The sequence below is a fragment of the Eschscholzia californica genome, unplaced genomic scaffold (genome assembly GCF_041429995.1).
Source record: "Eschscholzia californica isolate CP2 unplaced genomic scaffold, dmEscCali1.0.p SCAF_1, whole genome shotgun sequence".
Classification (NCBI taxonomy): domain Eukaryota; kingdom Viridiplantae; phylum Streptophyta; class Magnoliopsida; order Ranunculales; family Papaveraceae; genus Eschscholzia; species Eschscholzia californica.
The window spans coordinates 33612917-33640107 of record NW_028238198.1 but is presented as its reverse complement, the minus strand read 5'-3'; the positions used below and the strand labels follow the sequence as shown (position 1 = coordinate 33640107).

Below are 27191 nucleotides of genomic sequence, written 5' to 3'. Positions count from 1 at the left end.
ATCTAAACAAATTGAAATATAAAATAAGACAACCAACTTAAAAGAGCCTTTAAATTGAAATGTGATTTTCTTATCGTGTAAGGGAAATTTTAGTTGTACAAACTTTTACCATTGGTTAGAATCTACACGTCATATACAGATATTCGCTCCTCAATTGGGACTCGGCAAACTGGGCATGTCTTAAGCTTCTCAGAACAAACACTACAGATTAAACTATTATTTGACCAATGTTAAACATACATGTAAAGAAAGCAAAAAAGTTTGTAGTTTCAGATATAAAAGAATAAACATTACTCTCACAGTGTAACTTGCGTACCTACAGAAGATTCGGTGTCTGCACGGAACGAGGACGACACTAATCTCTTGCACAGAACAAACCTTGTCCAAGACCTTTTCATGATCATCCCATGGAGAAAATGAGTAGGCACAATTAATGGAGTACCGTGATTGAAAGGAACTTGGTGGACTAGAACAAAATACCATCTTACTCATCAAATACGGTATCAATATCAGACACCGTAAAGCATGTTGATGGGCCTAGAAAGTTTCCTAAATAGGTCTACACCCGCAAGTGCACGGGTGTGAAGTTGTAATTTTTCCGGTAAGACCGGTTCGTTCCTCGGAGACTAGTTAAACCTATTCTAAAACTCGGGAGTAACACGGTTTTTGGTTTTTGAATTGGTTTTGGTTTTGGAATTGGTTTTATGATTTTGGTGATAAAATAATAACGTACTAAAATAAAATAAACAAATCAATGGGGAAGAGGACCTAGGGTTTAGGAGTTCACCACATAAGATCACATTCAGACCCAATAATTACCTAATCAACTCTTTTTTTTTCATAACTCAAAATTCAAGGTAATGAACTACCCGAATTCCGGAAGATGTATTTGTTAAAACCCGATTGATAATCATAAACTTGTAATTGTTGTATTTAGGAAAACAAATCTCTAAACTATTGACTATTAATCGATAAACATACACCATCAAAGAATTTAATCTAAGCATGGTGTATCAAACTAAAAATATAGACAATGAAAAGAAAACAAGTTTAACTAACTAAAACAACTTGAACTTTTAAACACAATCAAGAGAATTAATCGCACAAAAATTGGTCTCTAAAAGCTTAAAAATGGGTTTCATCCTAGCCCTAGATGAGACGGTTAGCCAATCATAATATGAGATTAAAACAATTATGAAGAATAAGAGAGAAAATGGAAAAAGAATGAAACTTTCTCACTGATTTTCCCTGTCTGCAGCCAAACGCACCCCTAAGGGAGCTATTTTCCTTTTGTTTTTACTGTATTCCAGATAAACAAACCAAACAGACCTTAAGGGAAAATGATTTTCTCATCTTCTCGGAATTGAATTCTCTATGGGAAAATTACTTTCTCATCTTCTCCATTTTTTTTTTCTCTCTCTACTGTTCTTTCTATTTCTTCTCACTTTTTCTGGTTTCTCTTCCTCACTATAGAAACAGTAAATTAAGAACAAAAACTAAGGAGATCAATCCGAATGAGTTGAGAATAAATGAAGAAGATTCAAACTATGTAATTTCTCTCTCTATAGCCTCTCTCTATAGCCTCTCTCTTTAACTCTCTACAATCTCTCTCTTCTTCTCTGTAATCTCCCTCTCTCTCTCACAAAGAAAAAGACTACAACAATGGAAAAAGAAGAATTAAAAAAAGAAAAACGAGTGATGAAGATCTTTTAAAACCGAGACTTAATACTGGCTCTCCTTTTCTCTCTTTGCTGTTCTCTCCCCAAAACCGTGATTTGATCTCTCTCTCTAATAATTCTGATTTTGTTTGAGCTTTAGAGGATGATGATGCTCCCAGCCGAGATGTCCCTCAAATGGTTGCTATTGGATATACTGATTTACTAGGATAAGAGAGAATCTCATATCCTCTTTCCATAGTTTAGTGATTCTGTAATCTTGTGGATTTCTAAGATAATTCTCTATATCTCATAATATATGGTTTCTTAGTATTGTTTAAATTGTATCTTGTAAATCAAGTAACAACCCTAATTAGGGTCTATTGTATATCTATAAATATAGATTGATTTATGTGTTCTTCATCAAGTGAAGACACAATAAGTTTTGTGCTCTATAGTTTATTGTTTAGTAGTTCAATTGTTCAACAGTTCACTATTCAACATGGTAGCAGAGCAGCGTACAGAATCCATGGGAGAAATTGTCCCACCCTCAAATACTATCTTATCCCTCCCTTTTACTCAACCCCATTCATTCGTCAACATTAAATTGGATTCTACTAATTATTTGTTGTGGAAAGCTCAATTTCTACCGTCTCTTCAAAGCTTTGATCTTGAAGATATTATTGATGGTTCGAAGTCGCCACCATCTCCACTACTAAGTGATGGATCTGTTAATCCAATGTTTCCGCTGTGGCAAAAGAAGGACAAGTTAGTCCTTGCGTGGTTATTATCGTCTCTCTCCGAACCAGTTCTTTGTCAAGTTATCCGTTGTCAAACCGCATCTGCTGTTTGGACTTCCTTGGAGCAACAGTTTACTTCCAAATCTTCAGCTCATTTACTACATTTCAAACGTGAGCTTAACGCTATTAAAAAGGGTAATCGAACCATGCGCGAGTTTATTTCTCACGCCCGATTCTTAGCCGATACTCTTGCAGCATCCGATTATGCTATCTCCACACTTGAACTTCAACATGCCATTCTCGATGGTTTGGATAGCTCATATGATTCCATTGTTTCCTCTTTAACAACAACTATGCACCAGTTTAACTTTGATGATTTTGCATCTTTTTTATACACTTATGAAAATTAAGATTGGATACACAAAATTCTGTTCTAGTTTCTCATCCACAGGCACATTACACAAATGTATCTCGTTCTCAGCCTGACCATAGTCGTGGCAGTGGTAATATCTCTCGAGGTCGTGATGGTGGTAGAGGAAGGGGTCGATCCTTCCAGTTGCAATCTACTGCTGATCCTAATGAAAATGTATGCCAACTTTGTGGTAGAGGTAATCATCAAGCATGGCAATGCTGGAACAGATTTGACAAAAATTTCAGGCCACAGAAAAATAAACCACCCTCCCACTTTCGTCCACCAATGGCTTATGTAGCTCAAAATTCCGGCGGATATACATATGATTGGACTGCCACTGCTGACACAGGAGCTACCAATCATATGACGAATAACCTTGCTGACATCCAACACCATTATGAGTACAACGGCCCAGATCAGGTTAAGGTGGGAGACGGTAACACTTTACCCATTTCTCACGTCGGTTCCTCCACTTTTCCCACTCCCACCCGTAAGTTTCATCTCTCTAAAATGCTTCATGTTCCATCTTTAACACAATGTCTTTTATCTGTATCTCGTTTTGCTCGTGATAACAATGTATTTTTTGAGTTTCACCCGGATTTTTGTATTGTGAAGGACCGATGGACAGGGAAGGAGGTCCTTCGCGGGCCGGCTGATTTGGAAGGACTCTACCATCTTACGTTCTCCTCTCATTCTCCTATTAAAGCATTCGTTGGAGAACGTACATCTCTTCATGGTTGGCATCACCGTCTTGGTCACCCTATGCTTAACACTGTCAAATCTGTCGTTTCGCGACACAATCTGCCTAGTTCTAATAATACTTTTTCATTTTGTTCTTCATGTCGTGAAAATAAAAGTCATAAGTTGTCATTCAACAAAAGTACCACTACTTATTCTAGTCCGTTGGATTTAGTCGTATCAGATGTTTGGGGTCCATCTCCAGTTCATTCTAATGAAGGGTATCGCTATTATATCATTTTTATTGACGCATTTAGTCGCTTCACATGGATTTACCCTATGTCTGCAAAATCTGATGCTTTCACTATTTTCAATGTCTTTTATAAACATGTGCAAAACTTGTTTGGCACTAAAATAAAAATATTTCAATCCGACAATGGCGGAGAATTTAAGCGTTTCACGACTCTTTTACATGAAAATGGAACTGAACACAGATTCACGTGTCCTCACACGTCTGAACAAAATGGGCTCGCTGAAAGGCGTCATAGACATATTATTGAAACTGCACTTGCATTAATGTCCACGGCTTCTCTACCTAATCGATTTTGGTATGATGCATGTCACACAACTTGTTTTCTAATTAATCGTGTTCCTACCTCCCCGACTGGTCTTTCTTCTCCATATGAACTATTATTCAAACGACCACCAGACTATCTCTCTCTTCGTACCTTTGGTTGTCTTTGTTATCCTCACCTTCGTCCATACAGGTCTAACAAGCTTCAGCCACGCTCCTCCCCTTGCCTCTTTTTAGGCTACAGTTCGTCTCAAAAAGGGTACAAATGTTTACATCTACCCTCAAACCGGATTTACATTTCACGGCATGTTGTCTTTGTTGAAGATTCCTTCCCTTATGCAGTCGCCCAAGGATCTCCTTCATCGCCATCGACTACTTCTCAGGTAAACTCTCCCCCTCCTTTTATTCATATGCCATCCAATACTGAATCTCAAGTTACTCCAAGCATAATGTCCCCAAACCCAACTACTAATGTGTCAAACCCTCCTCCAAGTCCACCTCCAAGTCCACCTCCAAGCCCACCTCCAAGCCCACCAACCCATAGCTCTGACCAAAGTCTAGAACCCACAGTCGTCTCTTTAACCACCTTTTTACCACCTCAACCCACCAAACCTAGATCTAGACGTATCACTGTCCCTAACCCCAATTGCCTTCAAACTCCTCTACCACCACCACCTCTCCCACCACTTGATCGTGTAGTTACTCGTTCAATGAATGGTATATTTAAACCAAAGGCTTTACAAGCTTCAAAACACACACTAGTAACTGACAACATGTTTGAGCCTTCTTGTTTCACTCAGGCAAACAGTGATCCATCTTGGAGGAAAGCAATGGATGACGAGGTCAATGCCCTTTTAAAGAATAATACTTGGTACTTAGTTCCTCCACATCCCCAAATGAACTTAGTTGGTTGCAAATGGGTTTTTCGAATAAAAAGAAATGCCGATGGCTCTATTCAACGCCATAAAGCTCGCCTTGTCGCGAAGGGTTACAATCAGCAAGAAGGGATTGACTACGGTGAAACCTTCAGTCCCGTGGTTAAACCTTGCACTATCAGAGTTGTTCTCACACTTGCACTCACTTACAATTGGGTTATTCGTCAACTGGATGTTCAGAATGCATTCTTGCATGGGTTTCTTGATGAGGTTGTCTACATGAAACAACCTCCAGGGTTTGTAGATCATCGCTTTCCTGATTATGTGTGCAAACTTCATCGTTCATTATATGGCCTTAAACAGGCCCCTCGTGCTTGGTATCACCGTCTTAGCGCATACCTTCATCGTGTTGGCTTTACATCATCTAAGTCGGATTCCTCTCTGTTTATCCGTCGGTCTTCTGATGGCATTATATATCTCTTGGTCTATGTCGATGATATTATTGTGACGGCATCATCTGAATCATGCATTTCTTCTTTAATATCCTTATTGCAGTCTGAATTTGCCATTAAGGATCTTGGTGAACTGTCATATTTTTTAGGCATAGAGGCAGTTAAAGTCTCAGGTGGTCTTTTTCTAACTCAACGACGATATATTGAGGACTTGTTAACTCGGGCCAACATGCTCGGTGCGAAACCAGTTACAACACCTATGGCGACTACCCCTTCAAGTGACCTTATTGCTAGTTCGATACTTACTGATTCGACGTTATATCGCAGTCTTGTAGGGGGTCTTCAATATTTGATGTTCACTAGACCTGAGATTGCCTTCTCTGTGAATAAAGTCTGCCAACACATGCAAAATCCTACTGAAACTCATATGGGTCTTGTCAAACGCATTTTGCGTTATCTACATCACACCTCGACCTACGGTATCCTTCTACAACCTGCACCGTCATTGTATTTTTCAGTCCAGACTTATACTGATGCGGACTGGGCAGGAGACCCTGTCGATCGTCGGTCTACTAGCGGTTATTGTGTGTACTTAGGAAATAACCTTATTTCTTGGAGTGCTCGCAAACAAAAGACTGTTTCTAAGTCCAGCACTGAGGTAGAATATAGAGGTCTTGCTATTGCTGCAGCAGAACTAATGTGGGTAGAATCGCTTCTTAAAGAACTTAAGGTCACCTTGTCTGCAACCCCACTTTTATGGTGTGATAATTTGGGAGCCACATATCTCACAATGAATCCAGTATTTCATGGTCGTACAAAGCACATTGAGATCGATTACCATTTTGTTCGGGAACGAGTAACGAATGGTCAATTGGATGTTCGGTTTGTCTCCTCGAAGGATCAAGTTGCTGATATCTTTACCAAACCTCTACCCAAAGATCGATTCTGTTTTCTTCGAGACAAGTTGACGGTGGTTCAACCCCCGCCCACTTGAGGGGGGATATTGGATATAATGATTTACTAGGATAAGAGAGAATCTCATATCCTCTTTCCATAGTTTAGTGATTCTGTAATCTTGTGGATTTCTAAGATAATTCTCTATATCTCATAATATATGGTTTCTTAGTATTGTTTAAATTGTATCTTGTAAATCAAGTAACAACCCTAATTAGGGTCTATTGTATATCTATAAATATAGATTGATTTATGTGTTCTTCATCAAGTGAAGACACAATAAGTTTTGTGCTCTATAGTTTATTGTTTAGTAGTTCAATTGTTCAACAGTTCACTATTCAACAGTTGCTCTCTCTCTCTCTCTTATATATCCAGCCGAGAGCTTTCTCTCCCTAGAATATAGCAATCGAATCCTCTTCTCTGTCATTTTATGTAGCAGAAGAAGAAATAAAATCAGTCCTTGATTTATTTCTCTAGAATATATTATCTGCTGTTTCTTCCCAAGAACAACCGAATGCTTCATCTCTCAATCTTCAAATCACGCTCTCTCTACTGTTTCTGTAAGGAGAGAAGAGAAAAATCCTCTCTGTAATCTTCCTGAATATAGAGAAATCTTCATTTTCAAATCCTTAGCTTCATCTCTCTCTCCTCTAAATCGAATCAAACTTAATCTCGGTTTCTCTCTCTAAACAAAATATTTCTTGCTCTGAAATCCCCAATCGAATTTGTTTCCTTCATCTTTCAATCTGTTTCTCTCTTTCTCTCTCTCCCTAGTGTTTTAGTTTCTAAAACAGAAAATATTGAGGAGATAAAGAGGGAAAGAGGGAATACGTGAGTTGTTGACGTACTGGCTGTCAAGAGGAACAACTTAGGTGCATCGCGGAACAAAGAACAAAAGTGGGACGCGCAATCACAAGTGGAGTCATGTGCTCGGAAATTATAATGACCGTTCGATCTGACTAGATAAACTCCTGGACACGGTCACGTCTTGTGCTCGGACGTACCAGATCTCGTGATCTTAGAGAGTCCCGTGACCCACTTTACTGACGGAATGTATCCCACAACTGATCCGGACCATCTGATTTACTCCCCTCCTGCGTGCCATGTGTCTTACAGTTGACTTGGTTAACCGATTTTGAACCAAACTTTGACTAACTACAGTTTTGTCATCCGTGCTCCGATTCGACTTCCGTTTTCGCCACTGGATTCGTCTCGGACTCTACTTTCATCTGAGTATCAAAATTTCCAAAATAAGCAAATGATCAAACTGCCCCTAATGTGTCTTTTACCCGTTTTTAACCATTTTTCCGCACCAAACTCCGTAAAAGACATCTGAGAAAGAAAACAACAAATCATCAGAGTAACCGCTCGAATTGGACTAACTAACCCAGGTTAAGAGATTCAGATGAGACATTTTCATGTCACATCACATGTGTCGGACACCTCAACCTAAAACATTCCAAAATGAGGGCACTATACATATAATCTTGAGCTTTCTACTCATTCTCCTTGCTTTCATTGTTATCACTTACCAACGAACAGAAGTTGATCAACTAAAAGGTTATTTCCCACATATCCACCAACTTTATGACCAACTTTTTGTCTAGCCCCCTACTTTATAAAAAATACCCAGATGACCCCTTTTTTCAGTTACCGTTATAACTCTGTTAACTAGTCATCACCTCTCTCTCCTCCATCTCATCACCTCTCTCTGCCACCTCATCCTCTTCATAGGCGAAGGTTGTCGGCCGGTCAATTTTCTGGCCGGCGACCTTCAAACATAAAAAATATCTCTCATCTCTCCCTCTAAAAAAAAATCCTCTCACCTCTCTCTCTAAATAGACTTCTCTCTCTATCTATATAAAACTCCGACGAAGGGAGAAACCAGACCGGAATCTGGTTAAAGCCAACCAGGGCGAGATTCCAGTTGATTTCGCCGTCGATCATCACGAGAACAAAATTTTTGATAAGAATCGGTTGAATAATCGTTAAGTTAATAGGAAGAAATTGATCTAAGTTCGATTTTGTTTATTCTAGCAAAAACGTGAAATTTGATTTCAAGGATCAAAAAAGGAAAGTTGGTTGATTCGACTTATCACCATTTTTAACGTATTTGAATACTTTTACCTGAACATTCTTACGGATATATCAGAAGATATCCGGATTATAGAGGTTTTTGATTGATTTTCCATAACAACTCGAGCATTGATTTGTTATCAGAGACATTGTTTTCATCTGCTTGTTCTAGGGCTTTTGTCGGCCGAGGTTGATTGGGGAAGAATTACTGCACATTTCAGTTGACATGTAGATTTCGATGAGATGAAAAGGAAGATAATATGGTCACTGAAAAATGATAATTCAAGAACAGATGGATGTAAAAAAATTTAGTTTTGTATATAGATAGAGAGGGGTTAGAGAGGGAGAAGTCTGTTTAGATAGAGAGGATTTTTGTAAAATGTTTGAAGGTCGTCGACCGGAAAATTGGTCGTCCGACGACCTTCGTCGGTGAAGACGATGAGGTGACGAGAAGATGAGGTGTCAAAGAGAGGTGATGAGATGGAAGAAAGAGAGAGGTGATGACTAGTTAACGGAGTTATAAAGGTAACTGAAAAAGGGAGCCATCTGGGTATTTTTGATAAAGTAGGGGGCTAGGCAAGAAGTTGGTCATAAAGTTGTGGGTTATTTGGGAAATAACCCTAAACTAAATACATTATTTAGTATTTCAACAAAAAAAAAATACATTCTATAGTTATACTTGCATTTTCGGCCAAGTAATAAATATTGCATGTGATTTTAAATAAACAATACAAAAACAAGAGAAGTTTTGGAAGTTACGTTTTGGAGTCGCTCAATCTCCTGTTGGCTATATTTTGTAATTACGGTTTGCTCACCGAGAGCAGCTTGTAATCTCCAAACCTAAAATATCAGACGAAATTTAGCAGAATTAGATTACAACTAAAGAGGTAAACTTTTGTAATTAGAGTGCCTTGCTATAGGCCCAAGTATTATGGTGGAGGGAAGAATTACTAAACCCCCCCGCCTTCTGATAATCTGATTACTGAAACCCCCACCTTTTATTAGTAATTACTAAAACCCCCACCTTTCGCTAGATTTGACGGAATCCAGCCGTTAGCGGGAGGAAATTACCAAAAGGGCCATTTACTAAATCCGGACATGTTAAACAGACTAGAAAAATGGGGCGCCTTCGACTCAAAGCCAAGGCGCTTATATCGTGAAACCCTCTTCTCCCTTACCCAAAATCAGATTACAGGAGTTTTAGTCGTGATTTCTCCCAACCATTTTTGAAACCAGTCGACGAAAGGGACCCCTCGACGAAATCAAGAAGCTCCATGAAACTAGCATCTCTCTCTCTCTACCAGGTATTCTCCCTCTCTCTCTCTCTCTCTCTCTCTCTCTCTCTCTCTCTTTTGGTTCTTTTGTTGGTTCTCTTTCATTTTCTGTTTAATGCCATGCATTAGTAAAATTACAATCAGACCCTAACTCTTAATCAGATTAATTTATATCTCTGTAATAATACTTAGTTGAAGAAGTTCAAAACCTTAATGATATTTTCAGTTTTCTCCTTCTTCTTTAGGAGTTAAAGAGCTTCTTGTTTCTGAATTTTCATATGTTCTTCTTCTTCCATCTGATGAATTTCAGCTTTTTCTTTCTTTCTTTTTTTCTTATAAAACTTCCATTTCTTCAAGATACTCTTCCTTTTGTTGCTTTGCAATCTGCAAATTTACCACAAAATTAATAGGACAACACAAACCAATATGTACACTTCCTCAAACAACTAATAGGCCCTTTTTAAACTAATGTCAGTCAGCCAGTCAGACAAACCTTTTCGTAGGGCTTTCGTTTAGCCTCGCTCATGTTTTTTCATTTTGATCTTGTCCATTCATTTCAAAAACCTGGTGTAAAGCGCAAATCAATTATCAAAAGGTGGGGTAAAACGTAAGGAGGCAAGTCTGTTAGAAAATGTGGGGGTTTTAGTAATCAGATTATCAAAAGGTGGGATAAAACGTAAGAGGGCAAGAAAGTAATATTGAAAATATCAAATTAGGGGTTTTAGTAATTAATAATAAAAGGCGGGGTTTCCTGTAATCAGCTCGAATTGAAACCTTTAACAAAAATTCTGAGCGAATTTCTTCTTCTCGTCTTCTTTCTCATCTTATTTCACTGGAAACCTCAGGGTTTAGAAAACCCTAGGTCGAAAGATCAGATTTCTGTTATTTGGTTCGGCTTCTCTCTCTAGATTCACTAATTTTCTGTTGAAATTTGGGTTTATTTGTTTCCTTTTCTCTTTGCCAACTGAAAAAAGCTCAAAGCTTCTAATAGGATCGTAACTCCCCTCGTGGAACGAGAGAGGGAATTGTTAATCATAAAGTTTAATGGGAGAATCTAGGTATAGCGCAGCCGCAAAAATTGTTTGTTCTGCTGACTAATCGTTTCGTTGTTGTTTCTGAATATGCACCATGTCTCTGTTTTCTGTCCTGATTGTCGATGGTCACAACAGGAGGGTTCTCTCTCTGTCTCTGTCCCACTCTCTTTCTCTCAGTAATTCCACTTTTAGGGCTAAGTGGAGGTCCTCCTGCAAGTAGTAATTACAATGTCCTAGACAATTATAGAAGTTGTACCGTTAAACCTAAATCCTAGATCAGGAGGAGGTTTACTTGGTACCGCTTTTACTTTGATTTTCAAATAACATTATCTGTATTGATCCTTAGCAGATTAATGGATTCTTATGATTGATTAAGGGGTTTTTCTTCTTTAATCTTTTAATACTAGAAAATCGTATTAGTAAACAATAACATAAAGAATGTAAAAGAGAATCAAGTGCAGTTGATATAAAACTTGGTTGTCCATTTCTCCTACTTTACCTAGCGTTATTTGGGAAGATAAGAGTGCTTTCTTATTACCTCTTCTTGTTTTGTGTCTCTCTTAATTTGTGTACAGTGAAGCAGAGGTAGATTTTTGATGATCATAATATCTGTAGAATAATTTGAAGAAGATGAGTGTAGAACCTTTTAACAGGTAATGTCTTCAAGTTGTATTTAAGTGATCACTGATGACATCTATTGCCATTGACCTTATTTCAAGTATTGGTGTATCTTAGGTTGGTCAAGCTTGTTGCTCGAGCTTTTTACGATGACATAACCTTGAAAGGCGATAACCAGCAAAAGAATGGAAGGAGTGATAACAGAGGGATGGCTGTCGTGATTTTAGATGCTCTGACAAGGTTATGTCTTGATCAATCATTGTTGTTGATATCACCTACTAAATTTCAACTTCCCGTTGATAAATTTATCAGATTTGTATTTGATTTGATGATCTTAAGTGGGCAGTGAATTTATAACCAAAATTCTAGGTTTAAATGGTAGCTGATTAAAAACCATAGGAAACATAGTGTCACCTTTACTATTTGGATTATATATATTGTGAAGAAGCGAAGGATGATACATAGAGGATATGCGGATGAGTGGATACAGAATTAGATTCAAGGTGATTATTATCTTTTATGTTATCAAAAGCTTAATATGATGTAATAGAATATTTGTGAGGTTATATTCTGTTTTGCAAACATGTCCTTACGTTATGTATGTGTAAAGTCGGGCCCTACTTGACAGATTAGTATTATTTGCATATGCCTATAATTGGAGTGCTGTTGGGAGACATGCATATTTTAAACAGTTGAAATAGTTGAATGGAAAATTGGTAGATGATATGCAAATGTAAATGTCATCTTATAAGTCAACAGCTTAAGTCCCTACCCACTTTTCGACCATGTTGTCACTGACACAGCCTTTGAACCCACTCTGTGTCTATATCCTCTGGAATAACTTCCAAGGGAATGATGTGTCTCTTGGATAATGATGAAGCCATGAAGGCTATCTCGGCAGGATATTGATGGAGATCCTTTGCAAAATAGCGCTTCTCTATCCAAAGAAACAGTGTTGGTTTCCGTACGAGACCGATACTGAGATTTGCATTATTATTTTTAGCACTTTTTAAAACAGCACAAGTTGTTCTGTGGAGTGTTGACATTTTAGGGTAATGCAAAATCCACACTTCTTAGTTATAGCCAAAAGGTCCTAAACTCCAAGGTTTTGTTGTACAGGATTGATCTTTTAGTCCATTCTCCGTTGGTACATCTCATCCATGTATTGCTATCATTTGAAGTACCAAACTGAATCAGTGTGTTATTCATTAAGCTCCATGTATTGCAGTCTTAAAAAGAAAGTAATGTAGAGTCCTCCAACCACAAGGTTATAAAGCTTATCGTGGAGTAGTATGAGCATGTTATGCATATGGTGGAATAGATATTCTTGGAAATAATTGAATAGTTTTACAGACACTAAGCCCCACTTAGAAATATGCATGTTGAGTTTGGGTTTCTGGGATAATTTATTAACTCTTTTTCACTTGTTAAATAAGTTCTAAATAGGGTTTGTTATTGGTGCTTCTTGTCGATTCTGATTAATCCTATACTTCCAATTGTTTAGGCGTCAGTGGGTTAGAGAAGAAGATTTGGCTAAGGATTTGAAGCTGCATTCCAAGCAACTTCGCCGCACTTTGCGTTTTTTTGAAGAAGAGAAGCTAGTGACAAGGGATCATCGGAAAGAGGTCAGTTTTTTGTACCGTGATTGAGTGATAAATGTCTATTAGTCTCATGTACTTAAATCTTGTGATATGACTTGATTAAATCATTAAATATACTGTTACTTTCTTTCTATTTTAAATTTTGCTGTCACCAATTTGTTATGCTTCTGGTTTTTAGCATTGTATGAAACTCTTATGATGTGAAGCATTGCCCACTAGAGATAAAGTGAGTTACTTTAGGATGGTAAATATGTGGAACTATTTATCATAGTCGGAAAATGTTGGGAGATACTCCGTTTAAATTGTTTCTGTAAGAAACAGCTTATGCACTGTCTCTCCAGTGGCAGTTATTGACAATGAGTACAATCTGTGGTTTGTCACTTTGTTGACCTCTTTGATTGACAGCATGGGAGGAATTGAGTAAAAGTTTTTCCTTTTTATATATATGATTTTCAACCATTGTGATAGATCAGTTATTGTTCAGTTCTAAGAGCTTCCTCTAGTTTTCTGTTGAATGGCTTTATGGTTGATAATCCCATTAAAGGCAACATTAATCTCGAACGTCTACAGGACTGATTGAACAAAGTAGTTGCATATATCAAAATTCATGGAACTCTTCTATAACCATCATTGGCAGTACAAGTATTAAAGGTCTATAGAGCCTTGAAGGAGAGCCCTTCCATTGGTTATCGAAATTTTGCTTTGCTCCTTAGGTATCTTCCCGTGTCTTATGTGTTATGAACTTGTGTTTCTCTTACCCTGGACAATACCACGGTTCGTCTAACCTTTGGTGGTCTAAATGTTTCAAGCATTCTGACATTTTCGCTTATCAACTAGTTTTCTTACGTATAGTCGTATACGATTCTAATAAGCGGAAAAGCCTTATAGTTCCTAATAGTACTTTTCAGCTATGTTGTCAAAGGCGACGCTTCCCCGCGCCTAAGCGCCAAAAGCGATGGGTAAACAAGGGTGTCGCCTCTTTTAGAGGCGATTTCCCCTGATTTCCCCGGGTGTCGACTTGAGACGCTTAGGCGAGCGCCTTTAGTCGCCTTGGGGAAGCGAGCCCTGGTTTCCTCGGGTGTCGACTTTTGTTTTCTTCTTTCTGCATTGTATTTTTCTTCTCCTTAAATAATTCTACTTCACTTTCTCTCTCTAACCTTCACAGTTTCTTTCTCTCTCAAACATAATCTGTTTTTGTTCTTCTTTTACTTTCTTCTTCTTCTTTTACAATATAAACTATATTTATTACTTCATTAATAGTACTTGTTTTGTTCATTATTACTTCATTAATACTTTGAGACTTTAACACTTGAAGTCTTTCATAGTAATATAGTATACAGAATCAGTAGTTTACTACTTCATTAACACTTTGGGACTTCATTAATACTTTAATAGTACTTGTTTTCTTCTTCTTCTTTTACAGTATACACTATACTTAATTTCTTACTTCGTCTGAGGCGGTCGCTTAAGCACGCCTAAGCGTGCTAAGGCGAGGCGATTGGTCTGTCGCCTCGCCTCACGCCCTAAACAACATAGCTTTTCAGTTTAGTGGATCCTTCAGTGATGTTGCCTATTTTACGAACACCGATAATTTATGATTTGATGCTTGATTTTGTACAGACAGCTAAAGGAGCAAAAGTATTTAGTGCTGCAATCGCTGCCACTGGTGATGGACATAGAAATGGGAAAGAGGGGGAAGAAAAGATAAAGCTGCACACCCACTCCTACTGCTGTTTAGATTACTCACAGGTTGGTCTTTGTGGTTGTATGTCTGTTCTGTTTCTACTTGCATAACTTGATTAGTTTTTGGTCCAAAGAGGCGTGGGTATGAGTTTGCTGGCTCAAACTTCGTTAGCAGTTAAACAAACTATTTCACTTATTTTGTTACTGAAACTGCAACAGTGCAACTTTACTGATTCATCAACCATATGAGATAGTTCTTTGATCATGTGTGTCTATTCACCATCAACATTGTATTGCTGTGAATTTGCTAACTCAGTTTTCATATTCTTCTTTTCTTTCATTATATTTACTTATATTTCAAAACACTCTCAGTTTTCGTATTCTAAACCATGAGCGTGCTTCGAAAATGTTCGAATAGTCAACAAGTTTCCAAAGTGACAAGATTTATTTATGTTGATGAATCTTTCATAAACTAACCAGTGTTGTATAACAGAATGTAAGTATAAAAAAATAACAGAACAGAATAAATCTAAAATACATCTTTCATATCTGAATATTTATTAGGAGTCTTAAACCCGTTGCTACTTGTGGCCCCTAATCATTAAAAATGATATGCAGGTATAGATAGTTAGTAAGTCAACCAAGCTTGAAAATATAACATTGGTCATTAGATATGCATGATATTTACTCTTTCTATACCTCTATGCAGATTGTAATCATCATTCAATACAAAAAGAATTATTTGAAAAAGAAAAAACAATATCCAACACGACCTGTTAAGGCACCCTTCCAAAAACGTAGATCCAAAGGCCACATTCACAGTCATTTCTCTATCTCATTTTACAGTCTTTGCGAGTTTTGACTAAGGTCACTATTTTCTCCATTGGCTTTAGTTAACATAGCTGATAATCTTAGCTTAGGGCCTCATTTTCTGTAAAGGTGACTTGGAGCCACAAGTAGGAGTTGGTTTTATATGAAGCTGTGGGTAATGCATCTCACAAGATAATATTCTGCATTTGTTAGTTTTGAATCACTTGAATTAAGATTTTTTTTATACTAGTTACAAAATCTATATTTATTAAGTAACTTTGTTACTGTCATCATTATGGTGTAAGCGCTAGTAAATGTTTCTGTGAACAATGTTAAGTGGAAACTCTGTTTGCAGATATATGATGTTGTGAGATACAGACTACATCGCTTGAAGAAAAAATTGAAGGATGAACTGGATAATAGAAACACAGTTCAGGAATATGTGTGCCCTGATTGTGGCAAAAGGTTATACTTGCTCCTTGTGTTCTTAAAATCCATCTCTTTTTTGTTATATTAATACGAATTTCCTCATGAATAATTTGACTATTTTCAGGTATACAGCATTTGATGCACTTCAACTGGTCTCCCCATTTGATGAAGCTTTTCACTGTGAAAATTGCAATGGCGAACTTGTTGCTGAGAGTGATAAATTAGCTGCTGAGGAAATGGGAGATGGAGATGACAATGCAAGGAGGAGGAGACGGGAAAAGTTGAAAGATATGCTTCAAAAGATGGAAGTATGCTACTAATTACTTCTTCTATATCTCTTGATTGATATGTTGAGTTTCACAGGGGAGTAGATGGTTTAATGTATAGTATGTGTTTTCTCTTTAAATATGCTGGATTTTTAATGCAGGGCCAGTTGAAGCCATTGATGGACCAACTTAACAGAGTAAAGGATTTGCCTGCTCCTGAATTTGGAACGCTCCAAGCATGGGAAGCCCGGGCAAGTGCTGCTAACCGTGCAGCAAATGGTGATCCTAATGTCAATGATCCATCTAAGTCTTCGCAAGGGCAAGGATATGGTGGAACACCTATGCCATTTGTTGGGGATACAAAGGTTTGCAGTATTTTCCTTCTTTAGTACTTGTGTTTGTTTCTTTATATATTTTCTATCATGTTTCAGACAGCTGAAACATAGTTGCACGGGTTGATAATAGATTTTTTGCTGATTCTTGGCAGGTTGAAGTTGATCTATGGAAAACTGCAGTAAAGGAAGAAGACACCAAACCTGATGCTGCAACAGGTCTAAAAGTCCTGCCCCCTTGGATGATTAAACAGGGCATGATTCTTACAAAGGAACAACGTGGAGAAGTTGCCAAAGAGGAGACGGAAGTGGACAGCAAATCAGTGCTTTCAGATTTATCTGATGACAAAAAGTCAAAAGTTAATGAAAAGGAGGATGACAAGAGTTTAGAGGCTAGTTCAAAGCGATTAATTTTAATGTTATTATTTCTGTGTTAAAATATAGATTGTACGCAACAAATTACGTTAAATCTTCTGAGAATAAAATCTAATTGTAGTTTTTCCATTTCTGTTTAGCATGAGTACGCTAGAGCTTATTATGCTGCAAGACTGAAGAGGCAACAAGAACAAGCAGAAGCTGTCAAGAAGAATGAAGAACAAACAGCAAATCCATTATCTGATACGCTTTCTGATCGCCAAGTTGGTATGAAATCAAAACGCGAGGAAGATAACGATGATGATAAAGATATATGGACACATCCAACTACAGGTATGGTTTAATTAACTGCTGATTTGGCTGTGCTCTTCTGGGTAAAATAAATGATACAAGTTGGTGACTCCTATTACCTTTAGTCTTTACTCTCGATGCTTGATGTGAATTTCCTATTAAAAGGACGTCGAGAATTCATCTCCCTTCAAAAGACACTGAAGCTCATTGTCGACGGGAGATCGGAACCACATCATCATGATAATAATTTAGAATTCTAGCAGCATTTAAGTCTTTCTAAAGTAATGTGAAAGAAAGTTTCTGAGTTTACTTACATTTATGTGCCTACCCCGAACTTCACTACAGGTGCTACTACAGAGAAGTACAAGCTAAACGATTTAAATGCTCCTGTGGAGGAATCTGGTGACGATGAGGACGAAATTGACTGGGAGGAAGGCTAACAAAAGTCAAAAACCCCATCTTTTCTCCGAACACGGTTTGTATAATAGGCAGAGTTAAATTATGTTAGATTCCTAATCTTCATTCTATTAGGTTTGTTCTTGAATATCGCCTTGACAGTTGTATTGTCTCGATGAGATTTGGGAAGGGCCAGGGGCCAAGTAGTGACTGAAGCATTTCTTCAGGTCCGAATATTTTGTCATATAGTTTTACACAAGGGATAATTTTGAGACCCTAATTGAGATCCAAATTCTGAACTTAGATGAAGATAATATGATTGTTATGTAGATCATCTAGTAAAATTCCTACATGTTTTAGATTGATAGCCTGGTTATCCATAAACTATTGTCCTGCCCCTTCGATTATTCTGTTATTTACTTGAGCCCTGCCTAGACCTCACAGCTCAGGGTTTATCCTTTTTTGTGAGTTGAAAATAGCTCCGTCCCTGGGATAATCTGAGGTATACTTTTTCAGGTCTAAATTTGAAGGACATATATTTGATGTGGTCGTAATCGATCACTTATGTTTCTTCATCGAGTTTGTATGTTTGCGTCTTTCTTTGAAACTTTGACAACCTGACCTTATACTCTTGCCAGAAGGTAACTAATTAAATACACAATATTTTTCCATTCTCCAAAGATAGGGTAGATAACTCTTTTCTCTTTTTTCCTTTCTTTTCTTCCCTCATTTCTCAAGGATTTTGTGTGAGCTTTTTGGTGATTATAGGTAGGTATTACCTGAAAAGTTTATTTAGTTAGAAAAAGCAAACAACAACCAAGCACTAAATACTAAACACATTTTCACACAAGTTTAATACCTAAGTCAAAACCTGTAAGGCAGTACTAGGCCTTGACAATGGCTTTTCTAAGGCAACTTTCACTCCTTTCCTCAAATCTCCCAACTCTTGGGAGATCATAATACAAAAATGATGCTCTGCGGACTGATCTCGGCCCAATCCTGATGCACCTATGCGGCGCGTCACGTCAGGCAGAGCATCTTAAGTGGTGCAACAGTTCAATTTAAATTTTGAAATAACTCATTCACCGTTGCTTTAATTACAATGAAGTATTCTTTTAATTAAAACAAAAAAAAGTTCAGTTGGTCGAGCCTACTTCCCTCCATTTCTTATTCTAGGGATTTTGTTTCGCTCTTCTTTCTTTCAAAACAAAATCCTAGAGAATCTTCTCTTCTTCGATTTTCAGCCCCTTTCAATCTGTTCAAATACTTCTAATTTTATTTAGTTTGAAAGAGATGACAAGGAGGCTGGCAATCCTTCTGTTGTGGAGGTTTCAACTTTTAATGTGAATCCACCTCTGGATCAAAATCTCACTTCTGTTTTTTTCCAAATTGTGAAGCAACCTTTTTCCTACTCTTCTTTGAGTAAAATCAATCGTTAATTGGGCGAATCTACATGATACTGGGTTGATGTACTCTCTGATTCGTTTCAAGTAAATGCTATTTAGCACGAAAATAGAGTCCCAGTAGCCTGAAAATTAATGCGACCTACTCGCATTAGTCTAGGCATGTGAGACAAAAACTCTCAGACTAATGGGAGCCGGTTATGTCAGCTCTCCAGACTGCCACCCAAATAGGATTGAACATAGGGCGGCTTCTTTGACAGCAAATCAGCGCCACATCCGAAGTCGGCTGAGTTAAAAAACCGTTTAGTTTAACGTCATTAGGTCAACGGTGGACTATCACATCTGAACTATAGTAAGTCATATTCACCCACAACTGAATCAGGTGAACAAAATCACTCTCTAATTTCATTAATTCATTTCCACCCACGGAGAAAGAAAGGGTTTTAGAAAGGTGATAGAAATTGAGGCAAAGGGTTTAAGCTAGAAGAAGAAGAAGAAGAAGAAAAGTAGAAGAGAACGCTAAACCTCGCTATCATGGCTTCTTCATTATCAAGAAGACTATTTTCTCCTTCATTTCTCTATACATCAACTAAACCTATTCAATTCCGAACCAATAGGACAATCCGGATACAACCCCAATAACAACCGCATGAACTAACAGAGATGATACTCTCAAAGCGTCTGAGATATGGCAAACTTTTGTTCTCCTCAAGCTACCTCAATTCAACCCTTTCTAATGGGGGAATCAGATGCAAATCAAACAGTCTTCCTGTTAAACTCCTCTCAAATGATCCCTCCTCTGTTAGAGAAGCCATTAATAAACTGGATTCATCTTCAAACAACTTGGACTTTAATACCTATACTCAGCTTCTTGAAGCTTGTATTCAATCAAAATCTCTTACCCAAGGTAAGATAATTCATCAACATATACTAAATAGTAATACCCACATTACCAATTCTACTCTACTTGAAAAAATTACTTACTTGTATGTAATATGTGGTGATATTGATCTTGCCCGCAACGTTTTTGATCAAATTTCAAGACCCAATATTATTGTGTGGAACTTGATTATCAGATTTTATGCATGGAATGGACCATTCTATTTAGCAATTGAGTTATACTACAAGATGATTAATTTGGGTATCAGACCAAACAAATTCACTTTCCCTTTTCTCCTGAAAGCGTGTTCTGGTTTACGAGCATTGGTGGAAGCTAAAGAGATTCATCTTCATGCTAAAAGACTTGGGTTAGATTCAGATGTGTTTGTTTGTACTGCTTTGATTGATTTATATGCGAAATGTGGGTGTATCACTGAGGCGCAAATGGTGTTCGATAAAATGCCTAATAGAGATGTAGTTTCATGGAATGCTATAATTGCAGGCTCTGCCCTTCATGGGCTTTATGGAGACACAATAGATTTGGTTTTTAAAATGCAGTGTGCTGGGACAAATCCAAATTCTTCGACAATTGTATCGATTTTACCTGCAGTGGGACGAGCTAAAGCATTGAATCAAGGGCGGGAAGTTCACGGGTATTGTGTAAGGAAAGGTTTCGATAAAGACATACTTGTGGGAACAGCAATTCTGGACATGTATGGGAAATGTTACAACTTGAAATGTGCTCAAAGAATTTTTGATATATTGGGCACAAAGAATGAGGTGACATGGAGTGCGATTGTAGGAGCTTATGTTCTTTGTGGTCACACAAGAGAGGCTCTAATGCTATTTGCTGAAATGCTACGTGATGAAGATGTGATCATGACACCCGTTTCAATTGGAACTGTACTTCGTGGGTGCGCAGATGTTACAGATGTGAGTACGGGGAGACAGGTTCATTGTTACCTAGTCAAGTCTGGATTTGTTTTAGATTTAATGGTTGCAAATTCACTTCTCGCTATGTATGCAAAGGGTGGGATTCTAGATGATGCAAACTTGTTTTTTGATGAAATGGAGCTGAAGGATTCTGTATCTTATAGTGCTATAATCTCTGGATGTGTACAGAATGGTAAAGCAGATGTTGCTTTGGTTACTTTTCGGAAGATGCAGGAATCTAGTACTGAACCAGATATTGCAACCATGGTTGGAATTCTTCCAGCCTGTGCGCAGTTAGCTGCTCTTCAACATGGTCGTTGCAGCCATAGCCACTTAATTGTTCGTGGGTTTGCATCAGATCCATCAATTGGAAATGCACTTATTGATATGTACTCGAAGTGCGGGCAGATCGAGTTTGCAAGGGAAGTTTTTGACAGGATGCCAAAGCGAGATATCATTTCGTGGAATGCTATAATAATAGGATATGGAATTCATGGGCTAGGCACGGAATCGCTCTTGTTGTTTTCCCAAATGCTAAGTCTTGGTGTAAAACCGGATGACGTGACTTTCATTTGCCTCTTATCCGCCTGCAGTCACTCGAGTCTTGTTTCTGAAGGCAGATACTGGTTTACTGTGATGAATCAAGATTTTAAGATCACCCCAAGGATGGAACACTATATTTGCATGGTTGATCTTCTTGGCCGAAGTGGGCTTTTGAACGAGGCCTACAATTTTATCAAAAATATGCCGTTTGATCCAGATGTTCGTATATGGGGAGCCTTACTAGGCGCTTGTAGGATCCATGAAAACATTGAACTAGGGGAAGAAGTATCAAATATGATTCAGAAACTAGGACCAGAAGGTAGTGGAAACTTCGTTCTTTTATCCAACATATACAGTGCTACAGGGAGATGGGACGATGCAGCACAAGTTAGAATTTTGCAGAGAGAAAAGGGGTTAAAGAAAAGCCCTGGATGTAGTTGGATAGAGATTAATGGAAGCGTTCATGCATTTGTTGGTGGGGATAAGTCCCACTTGCAGTCTACATGGATATATGAGAAGCTTGAGGACCTTCTAGTAGAGATGAAGAAGCTTGGTTATCGATCTGATACGAGTTTTGTGTTTCAAGATGTTGAAGAGGAAGAAAAAGAGAAAATTCTCCTTTACCACAGTGAGAAACTAGCAATTGCATTCGGGATACTGAGTTTAAGGCCCAACAAACCCATTTTTGTTACTAAGAATCTCCGTATTTGTGGGGATTGCCACACTGCCATCAAGTTAATTTCCAAAATCACAAACAGAGCGATAACTGTAAGAGATGCAACTAGATTTCATCATTTCAAAGATGGGGGTTGCAACTGTGGAGATTTCTGGTGAGCATTAGAGTCTGATCATAGATATGAAGGTAAACACCTCTAATTTCATCACATTATATGTGGTTCGAGCAAAAGAAAAAAGACAACAAGAGATACGAAATGAAAGAGAGGCGGAAGAGGTTATTTCGTGCATAAGGTAGAGAAGATCTTCCTATGTTCACTATTCAGGGTTTTTCTTGGAGCCTCTATGGTGTGTTGTCTAATGGAACAATTTGTTTGAGGGCAAGAACTGCATGTGTGGCTATGGTTGCTCATGCATTCCGTCTTCCCATCTTGGTATGCTCTGAAGCTTACTAGTTTCACAAGAGGGTATATCTTGATTCTATTTGCTCTAACGTACTTGGTATGTTTCCCCTCAGATGCATATGCTTGAGTTGCTTCTCTAGTCTTGTTACTTCATAGCAATTTGGCTCGTAATCATGTTATAAGCTTTTACTTTTGTAGGCAATCCAGATACAATGGTTCCTGGAAGGGAGGACATAAATTTCTTGGATAACTAGTCCCAAAGTGAAAGCTTACCACAGCTATGACGCAACACCTTTAGATTATTATGTCTTGATGTTTGTCACAGATTATGGCATGGTAAGGGACATCTCATATGATTTAGCCTTAAGCTATTATGTGGAATATAGTAATAGTGTAGTTGTTTTCCTTGTGGAGGTTTCAATTTCTGATGTGGAACACCTGCAGACCAGAATCTCACTTTTTTTTCGTTTTCCAAATTGTGAAGCCAGCTTTTTCCTGGGAAATTTCATAATACCCCATTGAGTAAAACCAATCATTTATTGGCTGAATTCCTATAATACTGGGCTGAGTAAAATCAATCATTTTTCAGGTGGGCAGATATAGATTCACTCTTTAGTATACTAACATCATTGAGGCCTTGTGTTGTTAACAGGTTGACGTCGCACCTACAAGTGTTCCTGCAATTGTGCTAGAATACCGCAGATAACAGTTATGAACTTAAATGGCTACTCTGTTCGGTAGCGAAGAAGCAGCAGTTATTTTTGTTTTACTTTTCTACATGGGTATCGTCTTTAAGGGCAAGTGATTATATGCATGAGACATAAGACATAAGATTATCGGGAACTCAAAGCAGGAAAGAATACATCTATTTTTGACCCTTTCGCAATAGGGAAATGTTTCATCTGACCAAGTTAGCTGGTAAATATTGATTTTTTTGTTAACGACTCAATGATCAGTGCAATTTTAACATACAAACTTTCTTTAAAACTGTCAAGAATTTTTGTGACTTTCTTTTTCTAGGGTTATATAGGGGTTTTACTTGGTTGTATTCTACTCTAGTTCTGGATAACAAACTGAAAGGATGCATATACAGTTCAAGTTGTTACTTGTGCAGAAGTTTGGTATGAATGTGATGCAACACCTATTTCAATAGGATCCATATTGAACATGATTTAGGCACTGCCTCGGCCCACGAAGTACTTCCATAGTTCCATATAATATCATGTTTTATACTGTATGAGACAGTATATGACTTTTTTCGTGGCAAACTTGCACATGTCTACCGATTCTACCCTTGATCACTTTACGCTTCTCCAAATGACTATACGAGTGGCAGATTTGGATGGAGTCTCGCTTGGATGCTGGGGGGACCCATATATCTGGATAGTCTTTTTCGACCGAATCCATCCAAAATGCCTATCCAATATTTAGTTTTATAAACCACTAATGTAAAGTTTTTCTAAGCAATATGGGGCTAAATGTCTTTCACATGAAGCTTTTGTTTCCTATCAGAACCAGTTACCATAAATCCATAATGATGAGAACAATACCTCCGAAAGATTCTTCTCGCCACCACTTGCACTTAAGCAGTTAAATGTTGAGAAGAGACCAAATTACAGAAATAGAGCACAAAATTAGATCACTTCAAAATGAAACTCGTAGGATTTTATCCTGACAAATTTGTTTCTTAATAACACACATTAATATAAGATTGAATAAACAATTGTTATATGTTCTGCCTATTCCATTGCTCTATATGGATCTATCTTGCTATTCGTGGTAGGACTAATGACTGCAAGAATAACAAAACCACCAAGAGCAACAATTAACATACCCAAAGAGTTTACTAACATCGCCTCAGAAGAGTATCGTGATATTACGTTGTTTGTTTGGAGAAAAGTTGCCTTCTCTAAGAGACCAGTTGCAGCAGTTGCAATAGCAAGGGCGTATATATAAATTCCTAAAAATACATGCCACGGCATCAATGCAGCTCTGTTGCTTCTTGTCCCACCAGGATACCAAAACGTCGCAAATCCAGCCACCCACTAATTCAAAGGAATGATACAAGTGTTTTATAATTTTTCTGTGTCAAAAAACAAGAATATACAGGAGATCTTTGGCTTTTCTTTTTCCACATTTCAGTCTGAAATTTGACTCGAGATTTAAAATAACCAGAGCAAACATTTTAGAATGTTTGTATTTTTTCTATCTCGTGCATTTGTCTGGTCTACATGGTCGAGTCCGGTTGATTTTGGGTCAAATTGAGTCAAAATAAAATAAGTATCTCCCAAATTGCTATTATGCCTATGACGAAAACAAGTCAAGCTTTGAGTAGAAGAGCATACCTGAATTATGAATAAAAATAGACAAGCTAAACCCAACCAGGAATGTAGACTGTAGAAGTTATCGATGCCCTTGTCAATGTGGAATTTAAAAGCAGCCCATACACCTATAACACTTAAGATGAGAGCTAAGAATTGTAGTAGAAGATGCACTGCCTTCTTGAAATTTTTTGTCCCAGACATTGTCTTGTACGCTAGCATGGCTGCAATTACCCAATGAAACTAAGATTGAGAGAAGATACGTTGACAACATGACCAAGTTGCAAAATTAAAATAACCAGGTCATTGCGTGTAATACAAGCAATAGACTTCAAAAGTTAGTAAGTGAACTCGGAATCTCAAATGCGGAGGAACGAACGTAATCTGTTTTGTTTTCTGATTCTCCATTCCTTCTATGTTCTCTTTGGTTCTATACATGAAAATACAGAAACAAAACACTCCTAAAGTTGATTCCCCGGAGGGAACTATCAAACATTATATGGGAAAATTTTGATAGTTTGAAACTAATTAGATAGTGACTACAGGTTGGTTAATTCATTCTTATGCAGTCATTCTGACGATATAATCAAACATTAACAATCAATATATCAGTGAGATGCTGAGGTAGAATATTTTTCTAAGACGAGTCAAGGATCTCTATTGTGCTTCTTATTTGCAGAAAGTATGCCATTACTTTTTACTTAAGACTGTGAAGATGGAATTATCAATCCAGGCCACTTTGAACTTTAGTCTAGTAGGGATAGACCAATAGAGCAAGGACGAAATTTTTATCTTCTGTAGATAACAAGAAAGGCCATATGCTTTATATAATAGTAGTACATAAATAACATAAGACATAGGCATCTTGGTTTCTTACCTTCACCATTCACAAGTATGAGTCCAATCACCATTAGTACCGGATGGATCTGTAAGGAGGTCATAATAAATAATAAGTTCAGCCAGGCAAATTTTCAACACAAGCATCTCGGTTGATAAGGTCTAATATTTCGGTAGTTTTCTGGCAAATTGTAAGCATGAGGATAAGCCACTGATTTCATATATAAATTTTAACAGAATGGCGTGGCAATTCATTTCAAATGCGAAAACCTAACAGAGCCATCAAAGAATTGTGCTTGGTAACTAAACGGACTCATGTTAGTAGTTCCACGTTTCTACATGACTTTTTACTACTTTCAGTGCAGCTAAGTAACTAAAAGATCTGATTCAGGTTCTTACATACTTCAAGCATCCTGGCATCAGTTTTATAATAATTTCTGACTAACTTGTTAGACATTGACTGTCAGGAGGATACTGTACACCGAAACAATTACTGAACTTAAAGTGCAACGGTACAATGTCATAAGTTTAAAGCACCAAAATCCGTCAGCAGATTCACGGATTGCTTTCTAATTAAATGTTGATTGAGTAATAGTTGAAGAACTATCTAATGAATCACCTATTCCAGAGAATAACAATAAGAAGACCAAAAAATCACAAACATAAAATAAAATATGAATGAAAGATCCTCTTAGTAGAAGATCAAATACACATATAGATTGACCCGACAATAAGAAAGAAATGGATAGTTTCATTTGGTCTAAAACCTGATATAATCCGAGAATTACTAGATTATACTAACTCGAGTCACTTGACAAGCCAAAATACTAAATAGTCTGAATAAGATACTAGAAACATATCATGGGTAGTACACGATATATATCGAGTAGGGGTAGAATATCGTCTCTCAGTGTAAACAAAGTCATTGAACTTCAGCTCGGATCCCAAAATGGGAGTTGGGTCCCCTACCAAAAGTAGCATATTTCGTATTTACGACACTGAAGACATAAGAAAGAAACCCTTAATTTGAACTATTGGGGAAGCATAACCACTACAATATTTAGGGTTTTTCTTTCATCAACTGAGTGTACTCTTGATACATTATGAAAAATGAACATTTTCCTTCATCAAGGGTCAAACTAATTTAGAATTCGGATAAAAAATTGTAGAAAATTATAGAGAAAACTGAAATAAAAGGATATCATGGGTTCAAATTGTAATAATCCTTCAATAAGATCATCAATTTCAACCAAATTTAACAATATGGAGAGAGAAAGAGAGAGATTACGTTGAAGATAAGATCTTTGTTATCAGAGATTAGAGATAATCCTCCTCTATAATGCACAGTCCATGTAAGAACCATAGCTGAAACTAGTATTCCCATCATCCGAACCAATAGGACAATCCGAAACCCAACTAAGGGAACCGCCATTCTAGAGAGAGAGAGAGAGAGAGAGTCAGAAATGTTGCTGAATTTTGATGTTCGATGAAGATTGGTAATGGGGGTAGAACTAGGGTTTTTGAGACAGATCCCTTTTCTTCAGTAAACGCATTTCAATCTTCAACAGAGAATAGCACAGCAAATTACTGCCACGTCGGAAGTCAACTGTTTTAAAAAACCGTTAAGTTTAACGTCATTCAGTCAACGGTTGACTGTCACATCTAAATAGT

General features: G+C 37.5%; 4 protein-coding genes across 5 annotated transcripts in view; 2 read left to right on the top strand and 2 right to left on the bottom strand.

Annotated features, from left to right (window-relative positions):
- LOC147566249 (uncharacterized) overlaps nt 1–27191 on the bottom strand; it is a 68922-nt gene that overhangs the window by 27907 nt on the left and 13824 nt on the right. The window lies entirely within an intron of this gene.
- On the top strand, nt 10434–17869 carry LOC147566255 (uncharacterized). 2 transcript variants are annotated; one of them, XM_086652737.1, is made up of 11 exons: nt 10434–10579; nt 11300–11377; nt 11460–11582; nt 12847–12967; nt 14564–14692; nt 15792–15901; nt 15990–16173; nt 16293–16496; nt 16619–16855; nt 16979–17171; nt 17475–17869. In XM_086652737.1, the coding sequence occupies exons 2-11, from the start codon at nt 11355–11357 to the stop codon at nt 17567–17569; spliced, it is 1419 nt and encodes a 472-aa protein (XP_086508863.1). In that variant the 5' UTR covers nt 10434–10579; nt 11300–11354; the 3' UTR covers nt 17570–17869. The 2 variants fall into 2 exon arrangements, with proteins under 2 accessions (XP_086508863.1, XP_086508864.1); XM_086652738.1 differs by having other exon boundaries at nt 10434–10748.
- LOC147566254 (pentatricopeptide (PPR) repeat-containing protein) lies at nt 19315–22552 on the top strand. The gene has a single exon (XM_086652728.1). It carries the CDS (start codon nt 19592–19594, stop codon nt 22115–22117), a length of 2526 nt encoding a protein of 841 aa, XP_086508854.1. The 5' UTR covers nt 19315–19591; the 3' UTR covers nt 22118–22552.
- On the bottom strand, nt 23997–27124 carry LOC147566253 (transmembrane ascorbate ferrireductase 2-like). Its single transcript, XM_086652741.1, has 4 exons — nt 26809–27124; nt 25561–25609; nt 24708–24907; nt 23997–24407 (listed from the first exon to the last, which is right to left on the bottom strand). Exons 1-4 carry the CDS (start codon nt 26950–26952, stop codon nt 24102–24104), a joined length of 699 nt encoding a protein of 232 aa, XP_086508867.1. The 5' UTR covers nt 26953–27124; the 3' UTR covers nt 23997–24101.